We start from the raw sequence: 21,467 nt of genomic DNA, 5'->3' as shown, positions 1-21,467 counted from the left end.
GTGTGTAATTACTGGATAGGCTACCGAGCCTGTTATTATCGGCCATTCCACTGTAGTCTTGGCCTGTGCAAAATCTATGTAACCAATTTATGTAGATATTTATACTCAATACATTATGTAGAATTCCACTATGTATACATAGTTAAAGACATTTAAAGAAAAAAGTGCTAAAGTACAGACTAGTCTAGATGCAGTGAAAAATATAATGTGCACCTGTTATATCGTTGCCTGGCTACTCATCCACATCGCATGGAAAAAAATACGTTATAGGGAGCAGCAGAATTGTTTTATTTTTAATTTATTTTACCTTTATTTTACTAGGCAGGTCAGTTAAGAACAAATTCTTATTTTCAATGACGGTCTAGGAACAGTGGAACAGTGGGTTAACTGCCTGTTAATGGCCCTACTTCACTTGTGAGATAAGGCCATTAAATTCAGGGTGACTAGTCAGGCAAGTTCTCTCTTGATCGAAGAAAACAACAGAGAAACTTGCGACGTGTCGGAGATCTTTCGTTCCAATTGGCCAGAATCTTCCGAGTTCCGGTTAACCTCCCCAACACTCTCCGTCCGTATAAAACCGCGGTGGGAGACAAAGCACGATCCAGTCCAGCTGATCCGACCCAGATAGGTTACTGCTGCATGTAAACTCTCCCGACATAGGTGTCAGGATCCCAGACTGACTGTGGAGGTTTAAACTCCTGGGACGCGAATGAAGAAACTTCTCCTGCTTCACTTCACATACAGAGGTTTAGTGAGAAAAGGGAAAAAGAGTAAAAGAAGAAAATGGACCGTTTTAAATTGCGGAAAGCGGAACCCAAAGATGTGCCTGACATACTGCGACTCATAAAGGTAGGCCGTAAACAAAAACAACATTCGACGAGGGGAATAAATAAATGCACTGTCTAACTACTGTTTTGCGTAGATTCACTACGCTGTTGTTTTGCGAAAGTTGTTGGAAAATATACTGACGTATGTTTAGCCTACACTACACACCCATTTGGCCCTGAACGTGAGACCATTTGTTGTTGTTATGTTTTGTTATTTTGTATCCCTGCTTAAGCCTAGACGAAACCTTTTTTTTTTTTTTTTACTTCATTCAAAGGATCTCTGAACTTGTCTGAAGGTGACATAAATACCGACGATTTCCTCTGGATATCCTCGGTATCACAGTTGGCTCTGTAGTTTCATTGTTTACGTTGGCAAGGAGCCTTGTTTCCTCCGTTTGAGGTGTTCTGACCGTTGACGGTCACCTATCTCAGTCAGTGATACACGTTCCCCATTTGACTTGCTCTTGGTTTTGAATCTGACAATTGTTTGCGCTTCTGTTTAGGAACTGGCTAAATATGAAGACATGGAAGATCAAGTGATACTGACTGAGAAAGGTGAGTCTGAGTGAAACTAAAACCAGTATGTCCTGCTTACCGTGTGATTGACTGCACACAGAGCTTAAATTGCATTTATAACGTTTGTAATAACAGATCTGCTTGAGGACGGATTTGGGGACCACCCATTTTACCACTGCCTGGTGGCGGAAGACCCCAGTGAGCAGAGCAACAACAACAATGGTAAGAGATTGTGAATCTCCAATCCCTCCAACATTGCCTCTCAATGCATGTAGTTATTTTCCCTATGCCAAACAGATCAAACCTGTAAGCCCAGTTTGTGCTGTATACAGATGCATGTCTTCAGTTATATTGTCAGTGTACACAATAACATGATATTTGTCTGGGAGGAGCCCAACGCTTTACTTACACTTTCTGTAAAGAGAAGTATGTAGGTTTGAAACATTGTAGCTGTACACGTCTGTCTCTCTTGGCGAGAGGCTGATGGGTACACATGGTCTTACTTCCTCTTATGGTCTGTGTGTGGGTGTCAGACACGTTTGTGATAAACTGCATGCATTCAATTCTCCCAACACAACCCCAACTGCAGTGGTGGTAAAAGTACTGTATTGTGAAAGTCACCCAGTAAAATAGTACTTGAGTAAAAGCAAACCAGACTGCACTATTTTTTAAAATATTTTTTACATTTACGGATAGCCAGGGGCTTTCGCCAACACTCAATTTACAAATGAAGCATGTGTGTTTAGTGAGTCCCCCAGATCAGAGGCAGTGGGGATGACCTGGGATGTTTGCCCATTTTCCCTGTCCTGATAAGCATTCAAAATGTGAAGTACTTTTGGGTGTCAGGGAAAATGTATGGAGTAAAAAGTACCTTTATTTTCTTTAGGAATGTAGTGAAGTAAAAATTGAATGGAAAATATAAATAGTAAAGTAGATACCCCCCAAATACTACTTAAGTAGTACTTTAAAATATTTTTACTTAGGTACTTTACACCACTGCCCAACTGACATGTTTACACAGTCCTCTGGCCTCACTAAAACCAGACTGAGTTTAGAGCTGAAGGTTGAAGTTATACTTAATCACAGATCTGTGATCCACAATCCCACATCCTAGCTGCTCATAACCATTTAGGGCAGAATGCTAAACTGGCTGTCATTCAGTGTTTTGGGGGTAACTCTGGTACAAGCTTTGTTGTACTACATCAGGCTTGTATTTGTGATTACTTATTTTTGTCTAGGTCCTGTGGTAATTGGCTTTGCCATGTACTACTTCACCTATGACCCCTGGATCGGCAAGCTGCTTTACCTGGAAGATTTCTTTGTCATGAAAGAGTACAGGGGTAAGCACACACTTCCTCTCCTGTCTTTCTTCCTCACTGACCTTACCAATAACCATAAACTCTCATCGTCCGTCCATTTTTACTGCTTTCCCGTTGTCTTTTCTTTTTCCACCAGGGTTTGGCATCGGCTCAGAGATCCTCAAGCTCCTCAGTCATGTGAGTAACTTAGGAGTTATTACACAGTACAAACATAGTAACTGGTAGATGTCACAGTTTTTACATGGCTCTGGTCAGAATCCTATTGTAGAAGTAGGTCAATGACTCAAACATAATTTCTTACTTTCTATAAAGCCTATTTCAGTGAGTTATGATTATTTGTACAAATAGCTGATTCCACTCCTGTTCTGTTTATTGCTGTTCAAATAATCAATGAATATGCATTGGGGGAAAATAAATGGTTTTGGCAGGGAAAGTTTATTTTAGATTAGGATGGCTTTGTGTGAGGGGGGTGGGGAAAGCTCATAATCACTGTCCGGTACGCTGATGCCTGCGCTCTTCCTCTCTCCCCCTCAGACGGCGGTCAAGTCTCGCTGCAGCAGCATGCACTTCATCGTCGCCGAGGGCAACCAGGCGTCGATAGAGTTCTACAAGCGTCGCGGCGCCGCCGACCTCTCACTGGAGGAGGGATGGAGACTCTTCAAGATCGACAAGAGCTCCCTCCTCAAGATGTCATCCGGCCCCGAAGAGTGAGCTGGCCCAGAGACACAGAAAGATGGGGATTGGAATGAGACTTGGGGTCGATTTCAATTCAGTTAATTATTTGCCTGTCTCTCACTTCAGCAGTGGGGTGTGTGACTACTGACAAAATATTATTATTAGTAAAAAGGGGCATTAAACATTACTAATCACTTAATTTAGGGTTCATGAATACTTTTGTTTTAATAGATCAAGTATTTTATCTAAAGCCATCATTTTAGTAGTTGTAGTTTTTAGTTTATTCTGCCAATCAACAAGCCTTTTGTGTAGGAATCATATCTAGAACCTGAAAGGGTGTAGCGTGCTGCTTTTCCTTATGGACCAATCTAGGTAACTCATTCTAAAATATAGTGATTTGTAGTTTTATTGTGTTTATTTTTCTGCAATTAAACAGTTCAGAGCATATTTGTGTGGTGACTGACTTTTCTAGATCAAGGAAGCCCGGGGGCTTTACAATGAAATCCCAGAATGGTGATGTCAGCCTTATCCTCTCTCACCCCCCCCCCCCCTGTCATACTTTCTCTTCCTCTGTGACAGGGGAATATGTGGTCTGTTACCAGTCTATGGAGAGCAGAGGAGTGAAACACGCACAGGCACACAAACGTTCTAGTCAGATCTTGCAGAAACCCGGGGTGTAGAAATGCATATCAATGTGATGGTTTGTTTTTCACTGACTGAACATTCACTACAGCATTGCCTGATCAACAAACACTTTCACAACCAAACAGTGTAGTGGCCCAGTTCACAGTATATAAACACTGCATCCCAACCCTTTTCCCAGACAGATCCTCTTTACTGTAAAGTGGCCCTTTCTCAGGGTTTTCCCCAACACTCACTAAACTCAAAGGCCCAACACTCTAATTATGAACTTTCACAGCTCTCCTTTGTCTATTTGGCTTTTGCCAAATGTGTGTGTTTGAGGACATCAGTTTCAAGTTCAGTAACCCGAGCAAGGAGGGACCGACTTCGGTGGAAATTGTGACAATATTTACATCAGAACGAGGGGGAAAGACTGCATCCTTCATCTTAAAGGCAATATTTTCAGACTCCAGTAAGCCTTGCTGACCTTTGAACCTGCCCGTTTACTGATTGAAACCTGTCTCTCAGCCAATGGTTAATCTAAAGACACATCAGGGAGATTAAAACACAACTCCCCATGGGGTCTTCATCCAACCCTTTATAAACTATAACACAATGTTCTATTCCGGTGCACACACACGTGTTGATCACTTGGTTGCACAAATACAGGCATTGTCACACCTCCCACGGTGTCAAGGTTGAGTGTCAAGTCACACCAACAGACACTCCCACCCCCAATATACCTACCCTACTAACTTGCTCACCCTCACTGCAGAGGGAAGCTAGAGTCTACTTCAAAACAACTGCAGTGATCATTTGGTCAGGGTTACTGCAGATTGTTTGTACAGTAGAGTGTTAACCTGGTCCCATCATTAAGGGTTGGTAGAGGAGTTGGCTAAAGCACATCAAGATGTGGGGCCAGGCTGGAGTTGCAGATGAACAGACTACCCTTTCAGTGAGAAGTTTATTAGCAATAACACACAATCAGATATGAGATTAATTTATTAGGACCATTTCTCTGTTCTTAGAAAGTAGATTTCTGGGGGTGGACAATCAATACAAAAACAAACAAAATCTGAAACACAAAATACTTCAAAAAAATATATACACAATGCTCAAATAAATCTTCAACGTTTGAAATAATGTATGTACTGTACACTCTGCAGTGGATCCTTGATGGGGGGAGGGGGGGATGTCTGGAAATAAATACATAAATAGCAAAACAAAATAATATGAGCATTAAGATTTGGCTAGACATTCAATTGGGTCAGAGGACAGCTGACAGGAGTCGAGGGTGTCCGTTGGCATGGTTAGTTGGGATGGTAACAGAGCAGGAGGAAATGGGATGTATCATGTTACAGGAGAGACAGATGTATGGGGGGGGGGGGGGGGGGGTGTTGTGTGTGTGCCTGTGTTTGTAGTCCACAGAGGTGCTGTGTATAAAGGGGTGTTGAATGTGTATTCTATCCACAGGTACAGACCTACATGGTTGATTTCACCTCTAGTAATCCAGGTCATGTCATTGAAAACAAATGGTCTTTTACAACAACAACCTGGTTTTGAATTGGTTGTTCAAACCACCCAAAACCAATTTAGGCATAGATGATGGTAATAACAGTTACAGCAGGCTCTCAGCACCGGTGGGTGTGATGACAAGCTATAACATCCTCAAAGTATATGAACATCTAGTTAAGTTGAACCACTCATACATAAAATTAATAATTTGACCAAATACTTAGGAAGGGGTTATCATTTCATGGAGTCTGTGAAGGAAGAAATCACATGGAAAAAGTGGACCGCAAGGGAGGTCCAAAAAAAGTATAATTAATATATTGTGTTAGAGCAGGGGTATTCAACTCTTACCCTACAAGGTCTGGAGCCTGCTGGTTTCCTGTTCTACCTGATAATTAATTACACCCACCTGGGGTCCCAGATCTAAAATCAGTCCCTGATTAGAGGGGAACAATGAAAAAAAATGCAGTGGAACTGGCTTCAGTGTTAAAAAAAAGTACAAAGTGTTGCTTCAAATGCCTGTGTGCTTCAAATGATTAAAAGACAAAAGAGATTGTGATTGTGTTGAATTATGTTTGGGGAAATAAAGATAGACGTGGTTTTAAAAAGGTAGTAGTAATATTTCATCCAAGATACCACTTTTTTTTGGACAACTATGTTGTCAAACTAATGTTTAAATGAATCGGGATACACAACATCCTGAAATATATGCAGATATCTTTGTTAGAAATAATACTAAAACAATTAACCAGCACTTGACCCCCCCCCCACATTTCACCTGAATCTCAAACATCTTTCCTCGATTCCTTGTCATGATGATGACTTACCTTGCCAAATGGCAGGTCCTTCCAGGACGTCTTCCCAGCATCCCGACCCTGCTGACTCCAGCTATACATAGAATACCAGCTCACCTGAGATAAGAGATCCATCACACACGCACACATTTTGACTCAGGCACAACGGAAATGTGCAATAGAAAAAGGCCAACAGTGTGTGTGTGTACATGGGGCAGAGGGGTTCCTACTATGAGGTCTGACCTCAACCAATCAAACAAACCATCTGACAGATCTAATGCCCATAAACACATCTACTGTCCCAAAATGGATCATTAAACACCCAATACACACTAAATCACAAATTAAGTGTCTTCGTAGCTGTCTACATATCACCACAGACCAAGGCTGGCACTAAAACTGCACTCAATGAGCTGTATTACTCCATAAACAAACAGGAAAACACTCATCCAGAGGCAGTGCCCCTAGTGGCTGGGGACTTTAATGCAGGGAAACTTAAATCACTTTTACCACATTTCTATCACCATGATACATGTGCAACCAGAGGGACAACAAATTCTTGACCACCTTTACTCGACGCACAGAGAAGCTCTACCTCGTCCTCCGTTTAGCAAATCTGACCATAATTATATCCTCCTGATTCCTGCTAACAAGCAAAAATTAAAGCAGGAAGCACCAGTCACTCGGTCTATAAAAAAGTGGTCAGATGAAGCAGATGCTAAACTACAGGACTGTTTTTCTATCACAGACTGGAACATGTTCTGGGATTCTTCCAATGGCATTGAGGAATACACCAGTCACTGGCTTCATCAACAACTGCATCGAGGACGTCGTCCCGACAGTGACTGTACGTACATATCCCAACGAAAAATATGTACGTACAAAATTGTCAAAGACTCCAGCCACCCTAGTCATAGACTGTTCTCTCTGCTACCGCATGGCAAACGGTTCCGGAGCACCAAGTCTAGGTCCAAGAGGTTTCTAAACAGCTTCTATCTCCAAGCCATAAGACTACTGAACATCTGGTCAAATGGCTACCCAGACTACTTGCATTGCCCCCCCCCCATAATTACCTCGACACCGGTGCCCCTCACACATTGACACTTTGTACCGGTACCCCCTGTATATAGCGCCGCTATTGTTATTTACTGTTGCTCTAATGATTTGTTATTCTTATCTCTTACTTTTTTCTGGATTTTCTTAAAACTGCATTGTTGGTTAAGGGCTTGTAAAGTAAGCATTTCACGGTAAGATCTACACCTGTTGTATTCGGCGCACGTGACAAATAAAACGTAATTGTATTTGATTTAAACTGACCATAACTCACAAAACTACATCCATTACCCCAGTCAGAGGTCACAGCTTTCCATCCTCCCTCTCATCTGCTGTCTACTCATCACATTCCTATCCTGCTTCTATAATTAATCCCTCTTCTATCATCCTTCCTGTCTGTCTGATCTGGCTGTGTTGGTGCACACACATACATACACACCTGTATCCTCTCTGGGTGTGTCTCTCAGACAACCACATAAAACAGACCCAAAATATCCCAGACTTCTACACAACAGCATGGGACACCGCTTTAAAATGAAAGGGCAGACTATTAACCACATACCTTCCCCAAACACACACGCTTACCTCACAGCCAGAACTCTCTACAGGAAACCCCAGCCCTTCCCGTTGGGGGGAGAGAGGGAAAGGGGTGGAAGACACACACTAACATTGAACCCCCTACATACACAGACCTTGGCTAAGGCAGCCTGCTGGGGGTAGAACATGGAAGCACTGAGAGCCATCAACCACACAGGAAACACCAGCCTCTTCACCCTGGAACCTAGAGAGACTGGTACGGTATTCACACCCCTTGACCTTTTCCACATTTTGTTATGTTAAAGCCTGAATTTAAAATTGATTTTAGATCGATTTAAAAAAAACGTTTTTTCTATTGAACAATAATTATATGAAGAGTGCCTTGGTCCTCCTTTCTTTTTGATATCCCATTTTCTGATTGGCAGAGTTACAGCTTTGACATAAATCTGCTTGAAAATCAATGGCAAGACCTGAAAATGTTTGTCAAAGGTGATTCTAACATGTATTGACTCACGGGGTTGAATTCTTATCTAAGCAAGATATATATATACATGTTATGTTTTATAAATGTTGGAATTTTTCTTCCACTTTGTCATTACAGTATTGTGTAAATCGTTGACAAAAAAAAGACAATGCAATCCAGTTGATTCCCACTTTGTAACAACAAAACGTGTAAAAAGTCAAGGAGTGTGAATACTTTCTGAAGGCACTGTAAATGTCTGTGCGTGTGCACATTACCTTTGGCCAGGTACAGGCCTAGGAAGCCAGAGAAGCCAACCACGCCGACTCTGGGATAGAGGTCAGGAGGATCTTTGAGGAACTCGTACGTCTGTGTGTCTGTGTGTGTGTGTGTGTGAGAGAGTCTGAGAACACAATTCAGTATGCATCCATAATATGAAAGTATCAGGATGATGTGTGTCTCCTCACCTCTCACTGTCCTGATGGAGGTGCTCACAGTGGGCTCTACAATCCTGTAGACTTCCTGTTCCACAGGATATGACATCAAGGAGAGGAGAGAGAGAACCTTAATCTATGCTTCAGTATGTCCTTTCCCAAAATTGAAAAGGGACAGAAAGCTCAATGTGTGTTAGTTATGCGCGGGTTGACTCATAAAGCGCCATCCCAGTAGTTATATATGCGAGGAGGGCAGATTTAAGGTCATTTATTTATTTGACATTTATTTAACCAGGAAGGGCTCATTGAGATTCAAATCTATTTTTCAAGAGCACCCTGGCCAAGATAGGCAGCACCAAGTCATTACAAAAAAATAACAGACAGACATGAAAAACTACAAGTCATCCATTGAATTCACAAGAGTATAAAACAGCAAATTAAAAACATTGACAAGTCTAGGAATCAGCCTCAAAATCCTTCATCAGTGATTTAAAAACACCAATCGGGACAAATTCTTCCAGTTTAAAAGTCTTTTGTAAGGTGTTCCAAGACGGTGTCGCAGAGTAAATAAAAGCCCTTTTACCAATTTCAGTTCGGACATTTGGAACAGTTAGCAGGATAAAGTCCAGCGAATGAAGAGAGAGTACCCACCACATTTCTGAACAATAAAAATGCACAAATAAAAAGGTAGTACACCCAAAATGGCTTTGTAAATAGAAGAAATACCAGTGACTGAGTCTACGAGTGACTGACACTGGTCGGTGAAAAGCTCAGCCCATTTCCTCAGCTCGGCCACACCCTGTTCCACTGGCCCCGCCTCTCATTCCACTTACTTGAGCTGGGGCTGTGGAGTAGTGTAGAGGGACGGGAGCTGAAACACACACACACTTTAATCCAGCAGACTACGTTGTCCTGTCAAATAAATGTAATCTGCAAAGGCCCGTGTGGGGGCCAACACAAACACCAAAACAGACATTATTAGCAGATAAGATCTGTCCATTCATATCTGGGTCGTAGCCAGAAATTCATTGTTGGGGGGCCAACAGAAATGTGGGCATGCCTGGCTCCCCAGTTGGTGGGCCTGTGTCCACCCAGGCCCACGCCCCTGCTTCACATAACTGCCACATGTGTTCCTGGACAGGACATTAGAGGGACAGTAAAGCCATACTAGCTACCTCTTCAATACTGAGACTCAGAGCTGCCAGTTTCTCCTTGACCTCTCTAGCGGCCAGGACAGCTGCAGTCCGTCAACAAACCCAGGACACCTGACACAGCGGCAGACAGCAGAACCTGGCAGCAGACAGACACATCGTGAGGAGGACCGTTACTTTATGGTAAATGTATGGCAGGAGTCAGGACATTTATGGCAGGTATTTGAGAGTAAGTTACACTAAAGTTAACATGAGGTGAATGTTCTGCTCAAAATAAAGAATAAAGCTATTAGTCTAGGACTGCTAAAAAAAAAATACTGTTTCGTCCAGTCATGTCATAGCCATAGTTATGTCTAAAAGAGAAGACGTTTTGCTAACGTTTCAGCCAATGCTCAGCCCCACCACCATCATCACGCTTTACAACGGTATTATTACTGTTGTAATACTGTAGTCTGTCATTAACTACGAGTGTAAGTCTATAATAACCCGAATGCATCTTACAAGAATACAGTTGAGCCATTACCAGTTTCCCAAAGTTTCCTGCCTAGTGACTTTTGTTTTTGTACGGCGACTCGAACGGAAAAAAACATTAGATTCGACCATTTTAGAACGATGTGCATCTCAACAGCGACATCTGGTGGCACACTATAGTCAGCATCACAGGTTAATACACGACACACACACACACCTTTCCCAAACACACCAAATCACCGTTTCTCAAACTCGGTCCTCGGGACCCTAAGGCGCCTAAGGTGTTGTTTGCCCTAACACTACACAGCTGCATAAAAGTACGAAAGAATGATGATTATAGTTGATTACTTGAATCAGCTGTGTAGTGCTAGGACAGAAACCAAAACGTGCAGCCCTTGGAGTCCTAAGGACCGAGTTTGGGAAATCCTGCACTAAATTAACCACAAAAGGAAAGCTGAACAGTATGAACATTTATTTCTGGATAGAAATTACAAAGTGTTCCAAATAGCAGTCTACTCAGATTATAGTAAATACATTGTTTATCTATTCATTTTTTTTTTTTGTCAAATAGTCATCATACAGGGTATTTTTATCCTCAATATTCAATTATTTTATCCTACTGAGACTGAGGGCTGATGAAGATTAAATGCTGAGCAATGACAGACATACAGATAGACAGGCAGGCCATGTCCAAAATAAAAACAGCAGGAGTAGTAGATACACATGTTGACCAGCAGAGGGAGACAGCAGTTTGAAGACAGGAGTTTGGCATAATATGTGCCCTTTGGCCAGACGCATGCTATTCCTGGACCCAAAAACCGATTTCAATGGAGATTCTCTATTGCACATTGCTTTTTAGTCCAGAAGCAGCCTTATGTCTGGGAAACCAACTGGACCTTAGAGTTCAAGATATTGATAGTAATTTTCACATGAGAAAATATACATTGATACAAAACAAACAGAGATGATGACAGAAGACCATATTAAATCTAACCTGCCTTTGTGATGTGTAAACTGAGACTTAACATGACTGCCTACAGCACACACATATATTACTCGGTCAAATGGAGACATCTACCTGCTATTTATTCAGTACCGCAAACCGCTCTGAGACTATCTGACTATGTGGGGAAAGGTATGTTTGTAAGCTACTGCATAAATACTGCACTTGGGGGTTTTACTGAATAAAACCATGAATGTAGGCAGGATAATGTTGCATAGAGGAGAGGAAGGAGACAAGAGGGAGAGGTATAGCACAGAACAAGTGGCACAATCTCTCTCTCTCTCCCTCTCTAAAAGCATCAAAGACCATGACCTATTGCAATGCAAATTATAACATCATATTCTAAACCACAATCACACCAAGTTACCTGGTGGTGGATGAGTGTTAGATAAACACACATAAAACAGGCTGACAGACAGAACTGCAGAATAATGTGTTTTAGCCCTTTTCATTGTTGCTCATGAAAAGAAGAATGAGATAGAGATGAGCAGGTTCATTCGCTGCAACTGGCTCAGTCAGACAGAGACAGACAGGACTAAGGTCAGGGTAGGGTTTCACAAAGTAGGATGAATAAGTAAGCCAGATAACTGACGCTCAAGATATCAACTCTTGATTAGAAGGCAAAAATAGTTAATGGTGTTGCATTACTGGGAGTATTGAGTAAGGAACACCATGTCCATTTCAAGTTCATCTTTAATGTAAACTCATCTTATTTTTCTGTATCAACTTTTTATTTTATTTATTTTTTAATTCAAAAGTTGTTTCTAGTACATTTGTGGCCAACACCCTAATCCTACCTTGCAAAAAAAAACCTTCAGCAGTCAGTCACAGTAACACTCAAAGCAGACAGAGTTAACGTCAATAAATCAAGTGTAATCTTACATACAGTACTGCCAGAGAGACCAGGACCTTAACACTTCTGTCATCCCTGACCAGGGTCGGCTCTAGCCTTCTGGGCGCCCAAAGCGAGATTTGGTTGGGCCCTAAGTGAGACTTGTAGGGCTTACTTCAAATTCTTGCTAGTAACAAACATTAGCGCAGCTTGCTAGTCAGCTTACATTAGGTACAACCGACACAAGCTAGTGCCACCTTGTGGCCTGGAGTATTTAAACTAAGCAAATCGGAGGTAAAACTGTTCGATGTGAACAACAAAAACATAACTGCAGACACTCTGAGCAGAGGTGCCCCCCTGGAGGTCAAGGCCCCTGGGCACACGTGCCCTACATGCCCGGTCAGTATTTGGCCATGATTTCTACAGGTTTAGATGACTGGATAGACTTCCAATCAAAAAAATATTAGCTGACATGGCTAATTTGAGTGAATAAAACGAACCAGATTTCCATCTAACCTTTTTATGCGAGTAAGGTATGTTGGATTAAAAATGTCAGGACAGCCTGATGGAAACAGAAAATTGGTCAGTAAACTTTCCCAATGTCGACAAAACCAAATATGTTAGATATGGTGGGACCTTTTATGAGCAAATATTAATATAATAACCATCATATCTTAGTAAACTTGGAGTCCCGCTATGACATGTTGTGTGGTCCTCTCACTACAACTCGTCAGGAAACAGTTTATTAGGCTACAGATTAAATAAGTTATGATGAACTTCACAGGGTGGTGAACACGCAGTGATGAGCTTGATGCTCCTTTCCAATAAATAATCGAGGGTCTTATTCTGGTGACATGATCATCAATGCTTGGCTGCCATTTGTCAAATACAAATAATCCACAATTTGATCCATAATAATCTCATCAAGTAGGCCAGGGATGGGAAACTCCAGTTCTCTGGGGCCTGATTGGTGTCAAACTCCAGCCCCAGCTAACACATCTGACACCAATAACTAACTAATCATGATCTTCAGTTTAGAATGGAATTAGTTTTATCAGCTGTGTTGGCTAGAGATGAGGAAAATTACACTAGTCCAGCCCCTGAGGACTAGAGTTAACCATCCCTGATGTAGGCTATACCAACAATGTACTGGCGAGCTGTTGGCTAGAGCACACGTGTCAGTACCAGAGTGGGCACACTCGATATATAGAGCAACATGTTTTGTGAGAAAACCTTCAGTAGAGTTGAAATGTGATGGAAACACATTGAACTTCTATATTTTTTAATTGTATTCGGTACATGGGAATCTAAACGCAAAAGGCATTTGTATGTGTACTATGTCATCACGCACAGCCTTTTAACTGCAAAGAGTCAATTTCATGGAAACACATCTCTGGTGGGAAAATGCAGTATATTGTTTTTACGTGGATTTTAGAATATATGAAAATCTGTCGCCAATTGGATGGAAACCTAGCTAGTGATGATAAAACAAGAGGAAACTTGTTTGCAACTTGAGCATTCTATTATTCTCGTAACAGTAAGTTGAGAAAGACTTGAGTTCCTAAAAAATATATATAGTTTCTTAAACTCAGTCCTGAGGTCCTCCCTGAGTGCACGTTTAGTTTTTCCCCCTAGCACTACAGCTGATTCAAATCACCAACTCATCACCAAGCTTTGATTATTTAAATCATCTGTAGTGCTATGGCAAAATACCCAAACATGCAACCGGAGGGGGGGCAGGACCAAGTTGGGGAAACCTTGACCCAAGTGACCGCTTTGCCTGTAGCCGGCCCTGTTCCTGACCTCTGACATGGTTCTCTCAGTCAGCAGATCAACAGTGTTATTGCAATGTAGTCATGACAGCAATAAATCCATCACCATGATCATCCTCTACGTCACTAAAAATTTACTTTGTCACATGCCCACTAGTATGATGTGTGCATACTTTTTTCCCTCATTCATTTATCCACACACACACACACACACACACACACACACACGCACACACACACACGCACACACACACACACACGCACACACACACACGCACACACGCTCCAGATCCCCAGACTCAGAGAGGGGGTTACAAAGAAACTGCATGACATCACATGGTGGAGAGACAGAGGGTTCAGAGGACTGTAGGTTGAAACTGAATCATAATAATTACAACAATATGAAACTGACCTCAGTCCAAAATAAACCAGCTAAATCATGAAAAACATTTTCTCAATATTTTTCCATTTCTTCTGAGAAAGATAATTTTGAAAATGATCAGCTTGAGTTACCCACCACCACTGATCACAAGTGAGTCTACCTTTTCTGCCTGTGAGTAGGACAGATTACTATGGCATGTTTAGTCTCGTACAACAGTGACTAGGGTCTAGTTTCAATGCAGGACTCTTTTGGCAAAGAGGAACTATGTCACTGTCAACATCACTACTTTCTCTGTTTTAAAAAACAACTAAATAGTAGCTAGCAAAATGGAAATTATGGAAGCTGTTTTTAAGAAGTGCCTTTTGCAAGTGGCTAGTTTGCATGAACTACCTTAACGATAAAAACATTTGAATTGAACCACTTTTTGACAGAATCCCTTTCGATTTATACAAAAAGTTCCATACATGTTTGCCCATGAAAGAAGTGGTCAGGAAGTGTCTTTTTGGACCTGAAAAAGCATTTCGCTACACCCACAATAACATCTGCTAAATAATGTGTATGTGAGCAATAAAATGAGATTTGACTTTAAAGGTGCTGAAAATTGACCAATTGTGCATACTCCACCATACCATAAGACATCCATGTCTTCTTCACTGGAAAAGAGAAACAGTTGAATTCGATATCATTTAAAAGCTTACCTACAGTGATGAAATAATAAAATAGTTTGACAAAAAATAAATTATTTATTTTAAAGCATTATTTTAAAAAAATCATAAATTACTATTGTTTTTACATTCGCATATGTTGTAGCTTAGGCCCTATTTCACATGAAGTTGTTGTGTTGTGCCCACCATCGGTTGATAAACCGCATGCTCTTAAATACAGGGTGGGTGTCATTTCAATCATAGAATGGACCTATCCCTACAGACCACTGCAATTTAGATGGTACACCATTGAAATTGAAATTTTTTTACTTCTAAATTACCAGCCCGTCTACCCACCATCAAATGTCAACTTAAAATGGTCAAATCTATTTTATTATCCATATTTCTATGATTTAAACAGGTTTTCTATGGATGATTGACAGTATAACTTATAAATATATTCCCATTCAAATCAACATGTGGACATCTTTGTGGTACCATTCAAAAGTTAACATTTCAATTTTTTCTAAATTTTAGTACTTTTATCAGCCCAAACATGACACTCAATCTGCATTCAAGAGCATGTTCTCAACAGATGGCGGTCACAAAGCCTTAGAGGATGTCAAATAGGGTTGACTAAAACATATGACTAGGAGTGTACGTGTTTTTAGATCATTTATGTTCAAATTAAGAAAAGTTATTACCCCCAGAAATGATAAAATAGCTTGACAACCCTGTTTGTAAGCCTTTAAATGATATACATCTCAATAGTTATCTTTTCCAGTGATGAAGAAGATATGGGTGTCTCATGGTATGGTGAGGTACAGTTGAAGTTGAAAGTTTACATACAATTAGGTTGGAGTCAATAAAACTCGTTTTTCAACCACTTCACAAATGTCTTGTTAACAAACTATAGTTTTGCCAAGTCAGATAGGACATCTACTTTGTGCATGACACAGTCATTTTTCCAACAACTGTTTACAGACAGATTATTTCACTTATAATTAACTGTATCACAATTCCAGTGGGTCAGAAGATTACATACACTAAGTTGACTGTGCCTTTAAACAGCTTGGGAGAAAATTCCCAAAATGACATCATGGCTTAAGAAGCTTCTGATAAATGCTGTCAATTAGCCTGAGTCAATTGGAGGTGTACCTGTGTACGTATTTCAAGGCCTACCTTCAAACTCAGTGCGTCTTTTGCTTGACATCATGGGAAAATCAAAAGAAATCAGCCAAGACCTCAGAAAATAAATTGTAGACCTCCACAAGTCTGGTTCATCCTTGGGAGCAATTTCCAACCGCTTGAAGGTACCACGTTCATCTGTACAAACAATAATATGCAAGTATAAACACCATGGGACCACGTAGCCATCATACCGCTCAGAATGAGATGGGTTCTGTCTCCTAGATATGAACGTACTTTGGTGCAAAAAGTGAAAATCAATCCCAGAACAACAGCAAAGGACCTTGTGAAGATGCTGGAGGAAACCGTACAAAAGTATATCCACAGTAAAACAAGTCCTATATCCATATACCTGAAAGGCCAGCAAGGAGGAAGCCACTGCTCCAAACCACCATAAAAAGCAAGACTACGGTTTGAAACTGCACATGGAGACAAAGATCGCACTTTTTGGAGAAATGTCCTCTGGTCTGATGAAACAAAAATAGAACTGTTTGGCCATAATGACCATTGTTATGTATAGAGGAAAAAGGGGGAGGCTTGCAAGCTGAAGAACACCATCCCAACAGTGAAGCACAGGGTGGCAGCATCATGTTGTGGGGGTGCTTTGCTGCAGGAGGGACTGGTGCACTTCACAAAATAGATTGCATTATGAGGGAGGAAAATGTGGATATATTGAAGCAACAGCTCAAGACATCAGTCAGGAAGTTAAAGCTTGTCAGCAAATGGTCTTCCAAATGGACAATGACCCCAAGCATACTTCCAAAGTTGTGGTAAAATGGCTTAAGGACAACAAAGTCAAGGTATTGGAGTGGCCATCACAAATCCTGACCTCAATCCTATAGAAAGTTGGCAGAACTGAAAAAGCGTGAGCAAGGAGGCCTACAAACCTGACTCAGTTACACCAGCTCTGTCAGGAGGAATGGGCCAAAATTCGCCACAACTTATTGTGGGAAGCTTGTGGAAGGCTTCCCGAAACATTTGACCCCAGTTAAACAATTTAAAGACAATGTTACCAAATACTAATTGAGGGTATGTAAACTTCTTGGACCCACTGGGAATGTGATGAAAGAAATAAGCTTAAATATATCACTGTACTACTTTTCTGACATTTCACATTCTTAAAATAAGATCCTAACTGACCTAAGACAGGGAATTTTAACTTGATTAAATGTTAGGAATTGTAAAAAAATTTTTAAAAAGCTGAGTTTAAATGGCTAAGGTGTATGTAAACTTCCAACTTCAACTGCACATATGCAAAATGGGTTAACTTTGAGCATTAATTATCTCAAATGATTTGAAATTCAGGTCCAAAGTCACTTTCTGAATGCTTATAAGATATGCAAATGTATATGGAAGGTTTCGTTCAAATCAAAAGGGATGCTGTCAAGAAGTGATGGAATTCAAATGGATTTACACTTAACTAAGTAAAACCACTGCAAAGGTTTTGCCTGCAAACTTTGGATTTGAATCTCGATGTTCTGGCATGTCTGCCTCGCGATTTGCTGGGCGAATCCCCAAAATATTTATTTTCCCTTCGGCGTAGGCAGTGACGTAGTTCCACTATGCCAAAAGCATCCATCATTAAAACCAGACCATAGTCATGGTGTTGCCTAGGATCGGGTTTTTGAGACTGCTTAGTCCATTCTGTGTCTCTAGTTGAGAAGCTTCTGTGTAGTTAGAGCGTTAGTGTCACACCTGTAAACACCCATCCTCCACCGCCCGGCCCACATCTGCCGTCTGGAGCCTGTGGGAGAAGTCTGTCTTAAAAGGGGGCATTCCCAAACCTTAAAGGAGCATGTCTGAACTGAACCAGACCTCAGCTGCAGCGCCGGACGTGCTCCAGACGTACTCAGGGAAGTGTAGAGTGCACACCTGCAGCCCGTCCAGTTTGCAAGGCATCTGGATACTGTCTTCCTTCCACTTGTTGTCATCTGGATCGAAAGTGAGGATGGAGTCAGAGTAGTGTCCATTATAGCAGAGGCCCCCCAGCACCATGATCTGTTTGTCCAGCACCGCCACACCGTGCCCACTGCGCCCGATGGGCATCGCGCCAGGATGGTCCACTCATCTGTCCCAGGTCGTAGACCTCTGTGGATGGGCAGCCCTGCGACTCGAATGACGCCTGGGAGGATCACACACACCCCAGGAACACGTACAGCTTCCCGTTATGGAGATCACCTTATGGAAGCAGCGCACGTAGTTCATCTTAAAACGGTTCTCCCAGCAGCTGGTGTGTGTGCTGGGGAGGGGATGGGGGTGCGAGCTGAGCGTGTCTGTGTGTGTCCGTCGTTCCTGCTCCCCCGAGCCCGCTAAACACACCCCACCCCTGAGTCTCGCCCAGGGTCAAACACACACACCTGCTTGGAGGTGGATGAGGATGTGATTCCTCCTGTGATGTAGAGTTTACCGTTTAGGACTGTGCCCTCATGACCGTACTTGTTGACCGGGTGCGGGTCCACAAACTCCCAGCGGTCCGTCGTGATGTCATAGCGCTCCGTGGAGTAGAACGTCTCGTCCCGCGTCCGGCCAGCAACAGCGTAGATGAACTTACCAATGACCCCCACTGCAAACTCTGACCTGGAAGTAAAGACAATTGTTTATAAATACATTTTTGCTCAAAAAAAATGTAACACCCTAGTAGACCTTGTACAAACATGAAACCATGTGCCACCTGGGTACAGACAACTAAAGACCTGTGTACTGACAACTACAGACCTGGGTACAGACATGTCGGCCATGCGTAGCCAAGAGTTCTGGCGGGGTCATAACGGTAGACTTTAGAGGGCGTGGAACTCCCCCGTCAGGCCCTAGCTCCTCCGCCCAACAGGAAGGCAAAGTTGTTGACGATGGCCAAGCAATCTGGACGGAGAGGGACCTGGGGACCTTCCAACTCCCACCACCCTACAGACAGATCATACAGACATTACACTCCACATATTACACCAGGGTTCCCAACCTAGGGGCAGCAACATTTCATGGGGGGGTACTTCAGTTAAACAAATGAATGTATCAACGGAAATGCGTCTTCCGCATTTAACCTAAAAACCCCTGAAGTATACCGATCTAAAACAATGCCTAAATTTGCGATGCTTGAGGCTGGAAACAAGCGGTAAATGCCAGAGGAAGACGTGACTGATGCACATATATTTGGTTAGGCTCTGGGCCGTTCCCGCTGAGCTACGACCTTCTAAAGTCGAGGATTCAAAGATATTTGACTTGCTTGGGAAGTTTTTTTTATTACATTTCAAATTACAATACTTACAAAAGCAGACTTAGAAGTAATCTTATACAATGTATATCAAAAGAGAATATATGTATGATTAAATTGAGAGTTCATATAAATTATCAGAAAACATTTGGTAGCGGAACAACATATTCCTTATCCATTATTATTAATAATATCAGCCTACTTAAAAGACGTCAAGAGTCATGTTAAACTATACTGAACAAAAATATAAATGCACTATGCAATGATTTCAACGGTTTTACAGTTCATATAAAGAAATCAGTCAATTTAAATTCATTCAATGAGCTCAGACGATCTCGCTGGTGAAGCCGCCGAATGTGGAGGTCCTGGGCTGGCGTGGTTACACGTGGTCTGCTGTTGTGAGGCCGGTAGGACATACTGCCAAATTCTCTAAAACAACGTTGGAGAAGGCTTATGGTAGAGAAATGAACATTAAATTATCTGGCAACAGCACTAGGGCAACATTCGTGCAGTCAGCATGCCAATTGCATGCTCCCACAACTTGAGACAACTTGAGAGCATTGTGTTGTGTGGAACAACTGCACATTTTAGAGTGGCATTTTATCAAGCTGGTGGTGTATTTAATATAGGCTACCTCAATAAACAAAAGATTTTCAAATGGGAGAAAGGGCGCCTTGGGGAAAAAAAGGTTGGAAACCCCTGCATCAGAGAATGGCTGCAACAAAATCCTCCACACTTCAGGAGCGTTGTTCACACCTGCTGGATCTTACCTTGGGTCTGTGCAGCAGTAGGATCTTACCTTGGGTCTGTGCAGCAGTAGGATCTTACCTTGGATCTGTGCAGCAGTAGGATCTTACCTTGGATCTGTGCAGCAGTAGGATCTTACCTTGGATCTGTGCAGCAGTAGGATCTTACCTTGGGTCTGTGCAGCAGTAGGATCTTACCTTGGGTCTGTGCAGCAGTAGGATCTTACCTTGGGTCTGTGCAGCAGTAGGATCTTACCTTGGGTCTGTGCAGCAGTAGGATCTTACCTTGGGTCTGTGCAGCAGTAAGATCTTACCTTGGGTCTGTGCAGCAGTAGGATCTTACCTTGGGTCTGTGCAGCAGTAGGATCTTACCTTGGGTCTGTGCAGCAGTAGGATCTTACCTTGGGTTTGTGCAGCAGTAGGATCTTGCTGTTGACCATGCTGTGTCCGATCATGCCCCTGAACACGGCGGTCTGTGGTCGGACTGAGCGGATGCGGTTAGACCGCGTCTCGACCAGCGGCTGCTCGTTGACGTCGTGGAAGTAGCCGAGAGCCTGGTCCACCTCCTGACGCAGCCGTCGAGAGTAACGATAGAACTCTGACGTCTTCACCTGAGGGAGGGGAGGAGAGGGAGACAAAGAAGAATTAGTAAGAGATGATGTCATAGAGAGCAGGTTGCACACATGGGAACCATGTGACTCATCTTGTGTGTGTGTGTGTCTTACCTTCTCAAAGACATTAGCAGCAGTCATCAGACAGAAGCGTAGAGACTGGACGACAGCGTCTGTGTGTCTCCAGCGGCGGCGGTCGTGTCGTAGCCAGGCCTGGACAGACTCATAAAGCTCTATCTCCGGGAAGCGACTCAGGGCATCACTGTCCAGGTACGCCTGACACACACAGTTAATAAGAATATATCACCTGTTATAAAGAGCATCACGTTTTAGGTACACACACAACTAATATGTGAGAGTTATTCCAGCCCACCTGCAGTCTCTCAAGGCTGAGGTAGGACAGGAAGTCAGGTCTGCTCATCAGAGGAACAAAGTTCTCCAGCAGGAAGTTGTCAAGCTGCTCCTGCACACCCTCCACCCCCACGCTGAAGTCCTCCAGCAGCCTCAGCACTTCAGCACAGTTCTCCAGACAGATCTTAGACAGCAGGAAGGAACAACAGAACTCTACCACCTCTGTCAGCTGGACGTACATGGCTGCCTAGAGGGTGAGGGAAACAAAGAGAGAGAGTGACAGATCATCAGCAAGAAGGAACAAAATAATTGGACATACATCACAGCTTAAAGGGTTAAAGAGACAGTTGTGTGTGTGTG

General features: G+C 42.4%; 2 protein-coding genes and 1 long non-coding RNA gene across 3 annotated transcripts; 1 reads left to right on the top strand and 2 right to left on the bottom strand.

Moving 5' to 3' along the window:
• Window positions 1–530: 530 nt before the first annotated feature.
• On the top strand, window positions 531–3,782 carry LOC124029431 (diamine acetyltransferase 1-like). Its single transcript, XM_046341137.1, has 6 exons — window positions 531–849; window positions 1,331–1,382; window positions 1,479–1,565; window positions 2,582–2,683; window positions 2,799–2,839; window positions 3,197–3,782. The coding sequence occupies exons 1-6, from the start codon at window positions 784–786 to the stop codon at window positions 3,371–3,373; spliced, it is 525 nt and encodes a 174-aa protein (XP_046197093.1). The 5' UTR covers window positions 531–783; the 3' UTR covers window positions 3,374–3,782.
• A 5,739-nt stretch (window positions 3,783–9,521) lies between these two features.
• LOC124029432 lies at window positions 9,522–10,462 on the bottom strand. The gene is made up of 3 exons (XR_006837767.1): window positions 10,423–10,462; window positions 9,924–10,038; window positions 9,522–9,619 (listed from the first exon to the last, which is right to left on the bottom strand). It is a non-coding gene; the product is annotated as an uncharacterized LOC124029432 (long non-coding RNA).
• Window positions 10,463–18,007: 7,545 nt separating this feature from the next.
• On the bottom strand, window positions 18,008–21,350 carry LOC124029433 (kelch-like protein 15; the record flags this gene model as incomplete). The annotated part of the gene is given in 11 exon segments (XM_046341138.1): window positions 18,008–18,036; window positions 18,039–18,239; window positions 18,242–18,271; window positions 18,274–18,360; window positions 18,363–18,454; window positions 18,511–18,768; window positions 18,907–18,949; window positions 18,952–19,092; window positions 20,534–20,756; window positions 20,871–21,032; window positions 21,130–21,350. Coding segments are annotated over 11 exon segments (1,487 nt in total), but the record flags the coding sequence as incomplete, so codon positions are not given.
• Window positions 21,351–21,467: the final 117 nt, after the last annotated feature.

This window comes from Oncorhynchus gorbuscha, unplaced genomic scaffold, assembly GCF_021184085.1.
Source record: "Oncorhynchus gorbuscha isolate QuinsamMale2020 ecotype Even-year unplaced genomic scaffold, OgorEven_v1.0 Un_scaffold_6360, whole genome shotgun sequence".
NCBI lineage: Eukaryota > Metazoa > Chordata > Actinopteri > Salmoniformes > Salmonidae > Oncorhynchus > Oncorhynchus gorbuscha.
This window is presented reverse-complemented; position numbering and strand designations above follow the sequence as displayed.